The sequence below is a fragment of the Gossypium raimondii genome, chromosome 6 (assembly GCF_025698545.1).
Source record: "Gossypium raimondii isolate GPD5lz chromosome 6, ASM2569854v1, whole genome shotgun sequence".
Lineage (NCBI taxonomy): Eukaryota > Viridiplantae > Streptophyta > Magnoliopsida > Malvales > Malvaceae > Gossypium > Gossypium raimondii.
Genome location: NC_068570.1, coordinates 5,699,541 through 5,716,446, shown reverse-complemented (window position 1 = coordinate 5,716,446; position 16,906 = coordinate 5,699,541). Strand labels below are relative to the sequence as shown.

The 16,906-nt window shown below is 35.0% G+C and overlaps 2 protein-coding genes across 2 annotated transcripts; both read left to right on the top strand.

The window, feature by feature from the left end:
- The first annotated feature begins 888 nt into the window (after nt 1-888).
- On the top strand, nt 889-14,571 carry LOC105772654 (protein transport protein Sec24-like At4g32640). The gene is made up of 25 exons (XM_012594057.2): nt 889-1,119; nt 1,264-2,211; nt 3,088-3,324; nt 3,548-3,622; nt 3,763-3,861; nt 3,971-4,082; nt 4,515-4,642; nt 5,243-5,362; nt 6,311-6,391; nt 7,330-7,407; nt 7,543-7,635; nt 8,209-8,263; nt 8,402-8,478; nt 9,258-9,329; nt 9,504-9,587; nt 10,259-10,378; nt 10,488-10,556; nt 11,376-11,453; nt 11,571-11,709; nt 11,993-12,157; nt 12,397-12,542; nt 12,614-12,793; nt 13,639-13,727; nt 13,853-13,884; nt 14,038-14,571. The coding sequence occupies exons 2-25, from the start codon at nt 1,333-1,335 to the stop codon at nt 14,142-14,144; spliced, it is 3,315 nt and encodes a 1,104-aa protein (XP_012449511.1). The 5' UTR covers nt 889-1,119; nt 1,264-1,332; the 3' UTR covers nt 14,145-14,571.
- A 709-nt stretch (nt 14,572-15,280) lies between these two features.
- LOC105771691 (uncharacterized) lies at nt 15,281-15,940 on the top strand. Its single transcript, XM_012593097.1, has one exon. It carries the CDS (start codon nt 15,281-15,283, stop codon nt 15,938-15,940), a length of 660 nt encoding a protein of 219 aa, XP_012448551.1.
- Nucleotides 15,941-16,906: the final 966 nt, after the last annotated feature.

Here is a 16,906-nt window from a genome sequence, read left to right as displayed (position 1 = left end):
GCCTACGACATGGCCTACGACATAGCCATGTGTCTCAAGTCAGAGAGTTGCACGGACTGGCACATAGCCTACGACACGGCCGTGTGACCCAACTCAGTGAGTTACACGGGCTAGGACACGACTATGTGTCCCAACTTCGAAAGTTACATGGCCTGGGGCATTCCACACAGTCTCATGTGTCCCCTGTTTTTGAAATTTTTTATATTTTCCTGAAATTTTCTAATTTGTTTCAAATTAGTCCCTGAAGGTTTTAAGATTAATTCTTTAGTCCCTAAAGCTTGATTTAAGCCTCGTAGATGTAAGATATTTTTATAAATCAATTACTTTATGGTATTTGAGAAATTATATTGAAATGATTATGATTTTACTTTTTTATTATTGTTAACTTGCTGTAGCATTCCCGTAACCCTATTCCAGTGAAGGATACGAGTTAGAGGTGTCACAAAATGACTTGGAGAAAAAAGAAAAATGTTTTTAAGGTTTAAAAAGATACGATAAATTAAATTTATTTATTATTATTTTTGAACATTAATCTTATTATAAGATTTTTTTGATACAATACTTAAAATTACTTATAGCCTCTCCCCAACTCTTAATAGGAGTATAATGCGCTTCAGCGCATTCGAACTCACATCCTTTTGTACGGATAACAATACCAATTACAATCGAACTAAGGGTACATCGTCACATATTTATTTAGTTATTTTTAAATGGAACAAAAGGAAAAACCAGTAAATAAATCCAAATGGCTGTTAATTATAAGTCTGTGAAAGTAATCAGTGTTTTTTCAACAGTCTCAGACCAATAAAATAGTTTCCTTAATTATACTTTTTTTTTTATAATTTTTTTACAATTAAGATTTATTACAAATTTGTCTCCCATTCCTTCGCCAACGTTAAAATACCGTCGCTCTCTCTCTCTCGCTCTCGTTATTTGCCTTTCTGTCTCTCTCTCCTTCTCCGGTCATTTACCCAGATCCATACCTCTGATCGCTCCGATACTTCCCTAAAAAAACCCTAATTTATCCGATCTCTCCTTCTAAAACCCTACTCTCAGATCTAAACTTAATTATCTCCTTACTTCCACAGATCCGACCTCTCCTTTTCTTTCCGATATCAGGTACTTAATTTCCTTTTTTTACTCTTCTCAATTTTATTTCATTCGATCTTAGTTTCTTTTATATGTTAGTTTGCGATTACTATTACTGTGTATCTTTTAGAATTTTTGAAGAATTGTTGTTTTTTGTTGTTTTGGTTTGTGTAGATTTGATCGTGTTGCAAAATATATAGACGGTTATTGAAAGAGGGGATTAGAATTTGTTTCTGATTAATTATGGCAGCTCCTGTGCCTCCAGGGGCACCTAGACCCGGCGCCAATTCACAACAACCACCACCTCCACGAAATGTTAATCCTAATTATCAAACCAATCCCAATTCGTTAGCTGATAACATGCAGAATTTGAACCTAAATCGGCCAGTTTCAATGCCCAATTCTGGTCCGAGGCCCTCCCCTTTTGGTCAACAACCTCCCTTTCCTCAATCCGGAGGTTCAGCTGGATTCCCCGGTGCCTTGCCGCCAATGGCACGGCCTGGTCCGCCACCTGGTATGATGGGAAGACCTGCAGTGCCTCCTACTGGACCACCGCAATCTGCTTTACCTGCAAATGTACCCCCAGGGAGACCTCTTGGTCCACCTCCTGGTCACTCTTCCCCTTTTGGGTCTAGACCTCCTCCTGGTTCTCTGTCTTCTTCAACAGGTGGTGCTGTTCTACCTTCTAGCGGTTTCCCATCTTCAGGTGCACCTAGCGGTGGACTTGCACCACCAATGCCAGGTGCTCGCCCGAATGTTTTTATGTCATCTCCACCTTTGACTGGTCCAACTGGTGCAGTTGCGCCCCTCTCTAGTGCACCTGCTGGTCCTTTGAGTAATGGGCGTCCAGCAATTGTTTCGGGAGCTTTGCCTGGTGCACCCCTGTTTCCTCTTGCTCCAAGTGCTTCACAACCTCCTGTTGGACCTCCACCAACTATGATGTCAGCTAGGGCTCCTGCTCAGGCTCCAACCATGCGTTCTGTTTTGGGAAGTCCGGCTGTTACTTCCCCACCAGTTCAACCAATGCCTTCAGCATCACCATTTTCAGCTGTGCCTCAAGCTAGACCACCACCTCCAGGTTCTCCTTATGGACCACAGACTTGGCCGATGCAGCCTCAGCAGGTTAGCACTACAATCTTTACAGTTTATGCTTTCAGAATTCTTCCCATAAAGAAATGTAAACAACTGGAGCATATCATTGATTTTATTGTTGTTGAGTTGGTCTTTTAGCAATCTATATAAGGTGTACAAGGTCTTTGATTTCCTTTCTTTTCATAATGCATTTAGTAACTAAAATTTTATGTGCACCTCTTTGATGTTTGGAATTGTTGGCATTATATTAGTAACTATTAATCTGAAGAAAACCTAAAGCAATATAGAAATGAAGAAAGATTTTAGTAAACTTATAATGGAAGAATGAAAATTGATGGATGTGGTTTACTTTTTTACAATTAAATTGTTCATGCCTTGTAAATTGCTTTACAGTATATAGCTATGTTGTTCAAACTTTTTCTTTCTAATTATTATTTTCAACATCTCATCCATTCAGTATTCGTCCAAAAAGATATTGTTTTCATTGAACCATCATAAATATTGGATTGGCTTGAGAATTGACATGCAGATATAATATTAGATTCTGTAGCCAATTGCTGAAAGTTAAATTGTGCAGAAACTTACAGAACTGTGCAAAAATTAGGCATTCTGTTACTGTATATCCAATGGCATTTGCATAATAACAAAACCAATTGGAAGTTGGTTATTGAACTTCACTAATTACATTGAATTTTATCAATTGGCATATGAAATTTTGGTGTTGGTGGATATTTAAAACCTTCGAGCCAGGTTTGTAAAGTTGTCTTGGAAATGGAAACCATTTTAAGGCATTCTATATGAGGTGCAGGAAATTCTAAGTACAGGATGTTTTGGCTTGGTAAGTGGTGTTTGGAAGTTGTTCACTCCCATCACTAATTAGATTCTGAATGTTTTGAATTGTTTTAGGGAGCCCAGGCTCCTCCTATTCCTGGATCTACTCAAGCACAACCTCCAAGAATGTTTGGAATGCCACAACCACCTACGAATCAAGCTATGACTACCATTCCACCTGCTATGGGCCAACCGGGAGCCCCTTTATCAGGGCCATCAAAGATTGATCCTAATCAAATTCCAAGGCCCATTCCAAGTTCCTCACCAATCGTGTATGAAACTCGCCAAGGCAACTCGGCAAATCCTCCTCCGGTAAAAGCTTTGATCATTTTAGAAGAACGGAAAGAAAATTACTTAATTCACTCAGGAATTTGCTAATTTGCTATTCCTTTTGATCTTCATTTAACTTAGGCCCATTGTTCTGGCTCTCTTTACTATGTTGTCATTGCATTTATGCATAATGCAATCACAGCTTTGACATATAACTGAATTTTGAATTTTGTTTCTTCTCCTGATCACTTGTAATCTTTTGAAGCCTGCTACTAGTGATTACATTGTCAGAGACACTGGGAATTGCAGTCCTCGTTATATGAGATGCACCATCAATCAGGTCATAACAAGCTATATAAATTAATTGTGGCTTTTTTTGGTACTCTTTTATATACTTTGGTTAAGTTTGCACTGCAGTTTCACCACCTGTAATCTTTGTGATGTTTTGAGTGCTTATCAATTGTTCTTTCCATTTAATAGATCCCTTGCACAGCCGACCTTTTGACAACATCATCTATGCAGTTGGCTTTGTTAGTTCAACCAATGGCTCTTCCTCATCCGTCAGAGGACCCTATTCAAGTAATGCCAGTTCTACTTGTTCTTCTAGCTTGTTATGCAATCTGTCGGGTTCTTAAATGGATTTTGTAATTTGATCTGCTTATCATATTTTGAACATTTCTTACTATAGGTTGTGGATTTTGGGGAAAGTGGTCCTGTTAGATGTTCCCGTTGCAAAGGTTACATAAATCCTTTCATGAAGTTCATTGATCAGGGAAGGAAGTTTATCTGCAATTTATGTGGTCAGTATTAATCATCTTTGTGTGGTCATCTCGTATATTTTGCAGTATCTTGTGCATTTTAACTTATTCTTATATTCATACCAGTCTGTTGCGTCGTGTCACTGTCAAAAAGTGACAAAACTTCATTGATTAGTTGTGCTTAGACTTTGGGAGCTAAATAGTAGACTGGTCATAATAATAATGATTTGAGAACTCTTTTTTGGAAGTTGTTAGCTGTAGGGTTCCTTAGATTACAAATTGATGCATGCTTCTATTCTTAGTTTGTTGGACTTTATCAGTTTTAAGGTTTCCTCTTTTCACACATAAAATGCCTTTTATATTTCAAACAATTACCATGACCAAAGGCATCCTTCTTCTCTATTTCTGCTCTCTGATTGTGTAGCTGTAATGTAGTAAGGTGGCAATGTAATTGCTTGTACTATTTTCTTTCAGGGTTTACTGATGAAACTCCTCGTGACTACCACTGCAATCTTGGTCCTGATGGCAGGCGTAGAGATGCTGATGAGAGGCCTGAGCTGTGTAGAGGAGCAGTTGAATTTGTTGCTTCAAAGGAGTACATGGTTTGTTAACATTTATAAACTTGTACTTTTTAGTTGATTAACTTTTAAATTTCTACCTTCTTTAATTGTAGCCCCCTCTGTCTCTTTTTATTTATTAAATGCTTAAGTAGCAATTATAAGATAGATGTATGTGGGCATCTTTGGATCATATATGAATGGTGTGATTAGTAAACATTTGATTAAAGCATAATGAGGATGATATGCCTATATCCAACTCAAAGCAATGTCTCCCCAGCAGGAAGATGCATCATTTGCCTCACTTTTCTATCTGATCAAGTGCCATACTGTGGTAAAGTAGTTGAGATACTGGATCTTTCCTGTACAACTTTGATTAATCAAGCATTCAGGGTAATATCCAAAAGATCAAGATGGCCAAAAATGACAAAGGTTGAATAATAATAATGATGATGATGATAATAATAATAACAGTTAAAAAATCGTGCTAACATTTGCTAGAATTTAATTGTGTGAAATTATTGTGATCAGGGTTCACCTGGGGCTTTCTTAGTTTCTTTATTTCTTGCATCTGCGGTTTGTCTTGTTTCTTTTTTAACTTGTAAGAAGATAATTCATTGTTTGTTCTGAATTTCTCATGTCCAGGTCCGTGATCCAATGCCAGCTGTGTACTTTTTCCTAATTGATGTATCCATGAATGCCATACAGACTGGTGCTACTGCTGCCGCTTGCAGTGCCGTTAATCAAGTCATTTCTGATCTTCCAGTGAGTTTCTCTAGAATCACTGGTCTTTGGTTCTTTCTTCTTATGGTTTACTTTTTCCCTATTCTGTTTGCATTTTTTCGGCAGATATGGCAATTATATTGAGAAGATTATATTGTGTGTTTTGGTCAATTTTTTTTGTTAATAGTTAATTGCAAAAGGTTTTAGATTATTGTATCAAAATTGTGCATTAATTGTTGCCTGTTTATTGCTAAAGATATGGGCTTCTACTGTTTGTTTCCATTATCAGAACCAATCATGACTGTGACCTATTTTCTTGTTATCATTGTGTGAGTTATGCGTGTAAGCATTTTCATAGACATAATTGTATCTCAATGCTAAGTTCGTGGTCACCACTCTGCTTTGTAAATAAGAACTGAGCTGTATTTTAAAAATGCATTTCTCCCTCTGGTCCAATTTTTAGTTTTTCTTCAGTTGTGATAAGAGGTTCTAGAGTTACTGCTGTTGATGCAATATTTTGTATCTAGTGTATCGTTTTAGATGTAAACTTGAAGTAGTATTAGAGGTTGTGACATTGCAATGGCACCACATAAACCTTTGAGTCAGTTTCTTGATTGTGTGTTTTGCATTTCTTTGTTTGCTTGAAAATTCAAACTAAATTGTTTATGCATTAAAGAAAAAAGTTGAAATGTAAATTTTTGTTGTAATAACAAAATAGAGGTTGTGAACTGTAAATGGCTCCATTTGACCTTTGAGTCAGTTTGGATATTTGCAGCTGAGGATTTTAAGCTTTGTTGTAGGTGAGTATCTAATGGTTGAAAATCTAATATGGATTGTTGATTTGGGTTAGTAATAGCTATGTTTCGAATGAGATCTCTTTTCCAGTTTTGGTTGAGTTGATACATGGTCTTGCATCTGCTGTTTTTCATTCTGAACACTCATACAAGGCAAAGAAATTCAGTTGGTTGAGGTATTAATTGCTTATTGCAGGAAGGTCCTCGAACTCTGGTGGGAATAGCAACATTTGACTCAACAATCCATTTTTATAATTTAAAACGGGCCCTACAACAGGTAAGTATTAGTTACAATCATTCATTCCACTTGTATCAAACATTCCATCTTCCTGGCTATTATTGTACTGGGTAGAAGATTCTTTTTCTTGGTTTCATCATGTGCTATATATTTGTGAAAGAGAAGTCAATTTAGCAAAAATGACTTAAAGAATATCCTAACATATTTAAGAGGTTTTAAGAATTTATTTTTGTTAGTATTGGCATTGATGAAACTACGGCAAACTAAACACATTCTGGGCTGGCTTGCATGTTGGAAGCTTGAATTTGGTGCTACCTACGGGGGGGCAGAAATATGATTTTGGTGTTTGCAGTTTGGATGGTTCTCTTATTATTTAAGTGGTTTTATTGAGTAAATTCTATGAGTGGTTTAAGTAGCACACGCATATAAGAAAGGTGGTTAAACTGTGGAAATTATGTTTACTCATCTCAATATCTAAGATCATGATAGTAACAGTAGTTGCTTTGACCTATCCCAAAATCCCCTGCTTGGTTGGTGGGGATAGAAAGAAACATGTTGCTAATAATGTGTAAAATGTATTTTGTGAATCCATGTTACTTGGGATGGTAACAAACAGTAGTTGCTTTGACTTATCTCAAAATCCCCTCCTTGGTTGGTGGGGATAGAAAGAAACATGGTGCTAATAACTTGTCAAATGTGTTTGTGAACCCACATTACATGGGGGGATTGGGGTTGACCTTCATGGTTTTCTTGAGGAGACCATCTCACTTGGTCCATCTTCCTCCATTAGCTGTTTCTGTCTCTGGAAATCGAGTTTTTATTTTGAATATAACAGGAATGCGTTGTGTCCATTTCCAAATTTTATTGATCACTAAAAGCTCTTTGCATTTAATTTTTCTACGATCTTTTTCTCTGATTTTATCTACTGAAGAACCTCCTGAAAATGTTAGCTGATTTTGATGTCTTAAATTTTGCAGCCATTGATGCTTATTGTTCCTGACATACAAGACGTCTATACCCCTCTTGAAACAGATGTTATCGTCCAGCTTTCTGAGGCTAGTTCTTAATATATGAGAATTTTTTTCTTATACCAGTTGAAGTTTCTTAAATTATTAATTTACTATGATGTCATATTTAAGACCTCTCAAGTATTTTGTACTGACTTGGTTTTTTTTTTCCCGAGGATTCAGTGCCGCCAGCATTTAGAACTATTGCTTGAAAACATCCCAACAATGTTTCAGAGTAGTACAACTGCTGAGTCATGTTTTGGTGCTGCAATCAAGGTAAGTCATTACAAGTTTATATTATAAATTAGTATAGCATTTCTTTTGCTTTGCAGATTTTAATCCTTAATGAGATAACTTATATCTTTATCTGATACCAGAAGAGATCACTGGGGTTCAAGTCTATGATCACACAGTTTCCCGAACCCCACTGATCCTACTACCAGAGCTAGCCCCAGGTGGCAATGGGATTTGCATATGCTTTCCAAATTGTATAGCAAGTCAATTAACTTCTGCTATTCTATAGCTATAATCACATGATTTTTGTCGTAGGTTAAATCTGTTTCCTAGTTAACAAGTGCTTTAATTATTGTTAGAATCTAATGAAGAGTGATTGCTTCATGGTTTTTAAAAGCAAAAAACTTAACCTCTGCTTAAGCAAAATATGATTGTAACTTTAGCTTGCTTTGAAGTATTTGGCTTCTGGTTTTGTACTTGATGAAGAAAGGTTGATGACTGATCAAACTTTTATGGTTATCCTGAAAGTAAGGCCTGATGATAATTAGAATATATGGTAATTCCTGTATACAAAAGTGTAAAATTTTATATCTCACTATTCTATTTATATTTCAGGCTTCATACTTGGCCATGAAAAGTACTGGGGGGAAGCTTCTAGTATTTCAGTCAGGTAAGCCTGTATACCTACAAAACATTTTCATGTTTTGAGATGTATATCGAACAGTTCTTACCTCTTATACCATAAAAGTTGACGTATCTTTTTCTACGGTTCTCTAATGGACGTGTATATATATATTTTTCCTGACAGTCATGCCGTCTGTTGGCATTGGTGCCCTTTCTTCTAGAGAGGCTGAAGGAAGAACTAACATATCTGCTGGAGAAAAGGTTTGCAGATCTTTTTAAAATTGTTCACTCTCTATCTCTGCATTTTCTTCTTGAATAATAGTGCATTATTTTTTTAGTTCTTTTAAGCTAAGAATAGTTGTTCTTTTAGGGAAGCAGTTATCCCTGCACAGTTACATTCGAAAATGTGGAACCTTGTGTTTGTTTGTCTGAGTTATGACTGTTGCATCTCATCTCTGGAACCTGTTTTATCTTTTTAGCTTGCATGTTGATTCTTTTGTGTGTTCAGAAGATTGGGATGGTTACTACATGAGAATTTGATTTATTAATTGAAATGCTTCTCTATCTTTAGATGAATATGTCAATAATCTTCTTTCAAATTCCATGCTTAACCATATTCAAGTTTTCCTATCCGAAAGGTGATAATTTTGCAGGACTACTGACTTGATTTCTAATTCTTGTATTCTTTTTTTTCATAGTTGGTAGGTTTTCGAAAGTTAGGCCTTTTGGGTGTGGTTATTGATTATACTTGCGTATAGTTATCTCATATGGTCATCTTTATGGTGGACTTGTGACTTTCACTTGACTGTGGGTGTGCGTGAGTCTCCATCTAGGAGAAAGAAGAAATAAGCAAAACGCTTTCATATTTCAAATATGATTATCTTGTTTTTATGCTCTTTCATATTGAACCTCCAATAATATATTTGTTTGTATGATGAGATTCCTAGTACTTGTTATTGATGCTGGAACTATTTTTTTCCCGATGGAAGATAACATTGTGCTTCTGTTTTATAAACTCTTTTTCGTTTCTATTTGGTTAGGAGGCTCATAAATTACTTCTTCCAGCGGACAAAATTCTCAAGACAATGGCAATTGAATTTGCTGAGTATCAGGTAAATCTCAAGTAATTTCTTTCTTCTAATATCATTGTAAAATGGTTAAAAAATTGTTTTCTGCATGATGAATGTTTGTTAAAATCATATTGGTTACATTACATTGATCTATAGCTATAACTGCTTTTTAGTTCTCTTTATTTTACCATGCTCTTATATTGCAATATGTGGCAGGTTTGTGTTGACGTATTTGTCACTTCTCAAACTTATGTCGACATTGCTTCCATCTCCGTTATACCAAGAACAACTGGAGGCCAGGTATTAATTGATATTTACCTTGATTTTTCCTGTTTCACTGCTTGATAATGTATACAAATTGTTATCCCCCAAAACCCATACATGTGTAGAAATGCTGAATGTACAAGTTGGTTGTTACTCTTGCTGCTTCAAATTGCATTTCCACCTGCACTGTTCTCTCAATTTAATTTATTTTCTATAATTTTAAAGTCTTATTGAAAATTCTTATATACATTATCCTTTACAAAATTCAAGCTTTTGGAATAAGTATTGCGATTTAAAATTATAACTTTTTAATAAAAACTGTTGAGACTAATTTGCTTGAAATTGTAAAACAGAGAGTACATTTTTTATTACAAATCAGCATTCACCTAAGTAGCTGTTAACCATTAATTAATTTAGATAGCATGCATGTTTGAAGGAACGTTTTAAAGTTTGCAAACTGCCTAGCTGCAAACCTTGCATGTTGGCTGGCTTTAAAATTCTATTCCAATTAGTGCCATTTCATTACAAACTTTGGCGTGATGCATGTTTGGTGAAACTTGCGAGCCTGACTGTATTGATCTATTTATTATTCACTATCAAATCCATAGTTGTTGAGCTTCTATGTATTAGGTCCTCGGTACCAGCAGAACATAGTTATTTTTTGAGTGGAAGACTCGCATTTCAACACTTTTCTCTCTAAATTACAGGTGTATTATTATTACCCCTTCTCTGCAGTATCTGATTCTGCAAAGCTCTACAATGACCTTAGATGGAACATCACCAGGCCCCAAGGTTTTGAGGCTGTAATGCGCGTGAGATGCAGCCAGGTATCATTTTCTGATGTTTTGTCTGTTTCATAAAGTGAAATATTGATAATTCTTATCACATTATGATGGTAATTTAACTTTGACCTTTTTCCCTTTTGAATACTTGTAGGGTATTCAAGTTCAAGATTACTCTGGAAACTTTTGCAAACGCATTCCGACCGACATTGACCTACCTGGGGTTTGTGCTTTTTGAAAAATACTGTGTTATATTTGTCCTTATTGTCTTTTAGCAATTTTTTCACCACAATTTTTGTCTGATTCTCAATTAGAGAATGATTGAGAGGTTGAGCTTAGGAAAGTATAAGCTTCATAGAGGTGATTATTTGGGATAAAATGCTCCTACCCTGGTGAATAGTCTTATTTCGTGAGTTGATGTATTGAAGGATTTATTACTAAAATATTAGTTACATTCCCGTAGTGTTTGAAATTGAATCGATGGTTCTATAATCTTTTATCAAAAAGATTTTACATTTTTGTGGTGTTGTGATTTAAGTCAATATTGTATACGAATGCTTCTAGATGGTTGGTTTCGTTGATTGATATATGTTTGGTTTATAGATATTTTTCCGCATGGGCATGTTTAAATTTTACTTTGTTTTCGTTCTGTTTGAAGAGTTATACCTTCATAATCTGTTTGTGTGTTGAGTGTATGTAACTTGGTTACTTGAAGAAAACTGAGGTCAAGATACTGATACATCAATCCTTATCTTAATCAATTTGTATGTAGTTTTCATATTTAGTATCATATAACCAATTATGAGATATTCCTTATTCAACATACTCCCAGGCCGCATATGTATTTATGTGCTCCTGTGGGCTATATTTTTATAACTCATGAATTTGGTTACTTTGCTTCTTATATGTATTAACTTTTTCTTGAGAGGGGTTTTGCATGTTTTATTGCCAGGAGGGATTGTTTACATGATTAAGTTTCGCCTAGCAATTTGACTTTTTTATCAATTTGTTTCATTCATGACCAATCCTTTCTGTTATGCAGATTGACTGTGACAAATGTATATTGGTAACTCTAAAGCATGATGACAAATTACAAGATGGTTCTGAATGTGCTTTTCAGGTTCTAACTTAATACTGCCTGGACTTTTAATGTCCATCATGCTTCCTTCTTTTTCTTTTAATTTCATGAAGTTGATAGGTCTAACTCTTCTATAATATTCTGGCTTTCACCTTCCAGTGTGCCCTGCTCTATACCACTGTTTATGGCCAAAGAAGAATTCGAGTTACAAACTTATCCTTGCCATGCACAAATATGCTAAGTAATTTGTTTCGCTCTGCTGACTTGGATACTCAGTTCGCATGTTTATTAAAGCGAGGTATTTGAGTCTGCATTGTACATCTTTCTTTACTTTCTTTTACCTATTTGGTGAGTTGCTTGTGCATGTTTATTGGTTCTGTCAATTGTTCTTTCCCCTCTTATGTTATGTTTTCTCTGCTTCAAACTATTATTTGAAGATTCTCCTTGTCTCCATGGTTTTTCAAATTATGAATCGATCTTTTCTATACATATGAGGTGTTGGTTTTTTATCTGAAAAAGTTTTTGAGGTATTTTTCTTTACTGACCATGTATTGCCTTTTTCTAATTTACCTTGAATGCAGCTGCCATTGAAATTCCTACAAGCCCACTTGTGCAAGTGAGGGAACAAGTGACAAATCTTTGCATCAACATTTTGTTTTCGTATCGTAAATTTTGCGCCACTGTATCATCCTCTGGGCAGCTTATTCTTCCTGAGGCCCTTAAGCTACTTCCCCTGTACACCCTTGGTATATATGTTTTTTTGCTAATTATATACCTGATTTCATTCTTAGATTATTGGATATCTCATTCTCTTCCATTATTATTATCTTGAGTCAACCTGCATCTTCAAACTCTTCTTCTCTCTACCATTCTGGAATATACTATGGCAGTGGTTCAGTCATCTTAAGAAAAAAAAATTAAATGTTTTCCATTGGTTGATAATGTTGGTGCTTTTTTTTTTTTTTTCCCTTTTTCTTTTTTCCAGCACTAATAAAGAGTACAGGATTGCGGAATGATGGCAGAATAGATGACCGTTCCTTCTGGTTCAATTATGTTTCCTCTCTTTCTACTCCTTTGGCAGTGCCATTGGTTTACCCCAGGATGTTTGCTATTCACAACCTTAGTACAAAGGTAAATATTTCTAGTTTTACAGTCCAGAGTATTTCAACCATGCTAACAGACAGTTTATGCTTGTTTGACAGGAAGAAGATGAGTCTGTTCTTCCTCCTATAATCCCTCTATCTAGTGAACATGTCAGCGATGATGGAATCTATTTTCTGGAGAATGGTGAGGATGCTTTAATATATTTTGGGAGCTCAGTGGATTCAAGTATCTTGCAACAACTTTTTGGCTTTACCTCAGTTGATGAAGCCCCTACTCAGGTTTTCTCTTCTTCTTCTTCTTCTCCTTCTTCTTCTTCTTCTTCTTCTTCTTCTTCTTCTTTTCCTGAAGTGTGTAAGTCTACATAAATCCTCATTAACAGGTTAATTTAAAAAGAAACAACTTGTGAGAATGCCCATAATCACAGAAATTATTGAGCATCTCAATTAACAGGTTAATTTAAAAAGAAACAACTTGTGAGAATGCCCATAATCACAGAAATTATTGGTCATCTCAATTTGTGTATGTCTACATAAATCCTCATTAACAGGTTAATTTAAAAAGAAACAACTTGTGAGAATGCCCATAATCACAGAAATTATTGAGCATCTCAATTTGTTTTTCCAGCCTGGTCAGATTTATGCATTGGCCTTGATAAGCAAATGTATTATTGTTACCCTAATTTAAATAATTCCGCTATTAAATGCTATAAGTCAGATTGCTCATTATATATTGAATCGGTCACATCCATGTTTTGATTTTAGTGGCTTTTAAACTCCTTTTATGATGGGATTTGGTCTTGCATTATTTGTTTCCTTTTTGTTTTAATAGTGTGAATTTCTCTTTGTGATTTATGGGAGTATGTGATTTTTTTGTTGGATGATAAGTGTCTTGAAAGGTCTTCTGCTTGGTAACTTAATAGTATGACACTCAAATAAGTGGCCTTGGATTCAATTGTTAGGATTATTGGGTTAGTGAATCTCCTGTAATAAGTTTGGAAGGAACTATGGAAAAGGATGGGAATATTAACTTGTAATAAGTTGTTCATTGTTATTCTGTGTCTTGACCCTTTCGCATGCCTAATACGGACACTTACGCCCTTTTGTCAACATTTCTGTACGTTCAGTTTGTGATTCAGCAATATGACAATCCATTATCAAAGAAGTTCAACGATGTAGTAAATGTGGTTCGGCGCCAAAGATGTTCCTATCTCCGGTATGATTAATGGTTCTTTCTTTAGTTTTACTTTATTCATAAACCAAAGCTTTATTCCATTTATTTAATAGAAAAATTGAAGTATATCTCTGTTAATTGCATTTAATCTTTATATTGTTTCACAGCTTGACATTGTGCAAGAAAGGGGATCCATCAGGTCAGTGCATAAAACTTTCCCTCTCATGCAAACTATGATACTGCTTGAAAAATAACCTGTGTGGAATATTAGCCAAAATACATGTGGATAGGTTGACTAGGTGTATTGTGCAATTATGACATTGTCATGACTTGAAATTGTTACATTTTCCAGGAATGCTGTTCTTCTCATGCATGGTAGAAGACAAGAATGCAAGCGGTCCCTCTTATGTCGAGTTTCTCGTACATATTCATCGGCAAATCCAAATGAAAATGTCGTAATATTTCAAGTTTGATTGATTCAGCTCAGAGTACCAGATTTTTGTTCGGCATTGCATGGAGCACAGAGCAATTAGTTGCATGTCAGATGTAAAGCATCTAAAATGGCTCCCAACTTGGAGTTTCTCATACATATTGAGCAGCAATTCTGAGTGAAAATGGGGCTTCTTTTCTTTCCTTTTTTTTTGGTTTATGCATTTATCAGTTTGTTTATGATCATCCAACTTTTGTGATGCATTTGGAGATAAGACGTATTTCTGATATTTAGGATCTCAATCAATTATTTTTTTCCTAGAAACCCAATTTCAGCTAAGTTTTGCTAAATAGAGGCTTTTGTAGTTTCACCCTACTTGATATTACAGTGGAAGTTACTTCCAAGTAAAAATAATTGAATATATATATATATATATATTCAGATTTTTGCTTCCCATTCTTGGGATTGTTTTTTTCTTGGTTATCCCTCATTTTCCATTTAAAGGCTAAATAAACTTTACCTGGTGTATACTAGTGAGATTCCAGCTTTAGTACTTGTTAGTAACTTGAGCCTTCAAAAAGTTAGAAATTTAAATTACAACATTTATGACCTACATTCATAGTAATTTATAGCTATAAGTGAAATCAAATAGTATAATGTACAAACAAAATCAAAATGAACAACTAGAGACTTGGATCAGAATAAAAGTTTGGACTAAAAACCAACATTAATGGTGAACGCCCCAAATCATTCACCTTCAATTTCTTAAGGCCAAGGAAAAAGAGTTAATAATGGTTGAATTGAATTGAGAATTATTAACTGTTCACAAAAATGTTTGTAGGAGCATGCAATATAGCAGATTCCCATACCCTGTAAGAGATACTCCTGAGTTAAGTTTGGCAAAACAAAAAAAAAAATAGAGTGCAAAAGGAAAATAAATAATAAAGGATAAAACTGGATAAACAAAGGGTTAAATTTGGGAAAAGAAAAAGGAAGGGATAAATAAAAGCCAACCGAGATGAACATCGGTGATTTCTTGCTCCAAAAACCGTCATCAAGAAAAACCCACTACTTCGACTAAAACACCTGTCTTTTCACTTACCAACAACCCCCTTCCCTCATCAAACGCCCCATCTAATCGAATTCCCCCCCAAATCCCCTTCCCATGGCTTCCAATTACTGTTTCAAGATTAAGCAAGAACAAGATAGTACATTAGAACAACTCTGTTCTTGGATCCCACATCATGTTTTCATCATAGGATTGGCGTTTCAATACGTTTCACCTCAAGGAACAACCTTGGAATCCTTTCATCGATCACTCATATGTCGTCGAGACTGGTTCTTATCACAAGAGTACGGCCCAAAGGTGGTGTCTCTAATGTTGGCCAGCACGGGTGCATCGCCAGACTTCCATCGAACTGCCATTGATGATATCTTGTCTTTTGCATGGGAGATTAACACCGACCCTTTTAACCTCCGACGCCAAACGATAACTTTGCTTGTCGAACTACTGGTTCAGGCCACCGATGATGATGGTTCATTAGCGGCGTTGAATTTCAAGCCGGCGAGTAGATCATTTGTTCAGTCCTTGAAAAGGGTGAAATTGGGGGAGGATGAAGCTTTCTTGCCGTTGAAGAAAAGGGGGAGAATTGAGGGATTGAGTTCAAGGAAACAATGGGAATGTAGTATCTGTTTGGATGAGGTTCTGGAAGCTGAAGAAGTGGCGTCGATGCCTTGCGGACATGTATATCACAGCCACTGCATCGTTAGGTGGCTGGAGACGAGTCATTTGTGCCCATTGTGCCGCCACCAGATGCCATGTTAGATCGGATTTTCCAACCGCCATTTCACTTTCTTTTAGTAAGCTGTTGAATTTTCTTGACAGACTCGAATTTTTGGCTGTATTATATATAAGGCCTAATTGTAACTATTATTGAGTATTTCTCTTCCAAAATTGAATTTTAGCAAATCGTTTCGATCAAAAAAACAATTTAACGATTGAAATTCTTTTTGTTCATAACATTCCCACAAACTTGAATCCAACCATCCTTTTATTCTTCATCCAAATTTCTTTTAAACACTTTAGATAACTCATTGGATATATTTTTTCACAAAAAGAGAATATCTACCGTATTTAATTTTAAGCAATACATCAAATATAAATTATAAAATACTAAATATAATTAAATTGTTTGATAAAAGATAATATAATCTTAAATGAAATAAAATAAAATAAACCATTGAATTTATTCTCATTAAGTGATAAGCTGGTCGTTATCTACTTATCATTTTCTATCATTTTAATCATTTTCATTAAATGTCTTTAAAAATTTACCTGAATTTTTATCTAACACTTAAATTTTCAATTTAGTAAAATCAATAAATCAACTATTAAATCTTAATTTCTTATTTAAAGTATTACTTATTTTCATTGCCCTTACCATTGAAGTAAAATAAAATTCCTTAATTCATTTTTTATTATTAAATATTTTTATATTTATATCAATTTAGCTATACATTGTTGTTGGTAAAATTTAAATTATTTATGGAAACGATCCACTTACACCAAAAATAATTTTACACCTTTTATATATTTTTGTATAATTATTATGTTAACGATTCAATCATCATATTTCATATTTCATATTTCATTCATATAAATCATGCATGTCAAATTTGACATAAATTAAAATTTTTAACTATTTGTTTTATGTAAGAAGACTTTCAACTGTTTAATAAATATTAATATATACACTTTTCTAGATCGATATGACGAAATATCACTCGATTC

Bases quoted from the DNA above. Each gene is read 5' to 3' on its own strand.
- LOC105771691 (XM_012593097.1), top strand. From the start codon at position 15,281: ATGGCTTCCAATTACTGTTTCAAGATTAAGCAAGAACAAGATAGTACA.
- LOC105772654 (XM_012594057.2), top strand. From the start codon at position 1,333: ATGGCAGCTCCTGTGCCTCCAGGGGCACCTAGACCCGGCGCCAATTCA. The intron at 4,083-4,514 runs GTCAGTATTAAT...ATTTTCTTTCAG, and splicing joins GTTTATCTGCAATTTATGTG to GGTTTACTGATGAAACTCCT. The intron at 11,710-11,992 runs GTATTTGAGTCT...CCTTGAATGCAG, and splicing joins CGCATGTTTATTAAAGCGAG to CTGCCATTGAAATTCCTACA.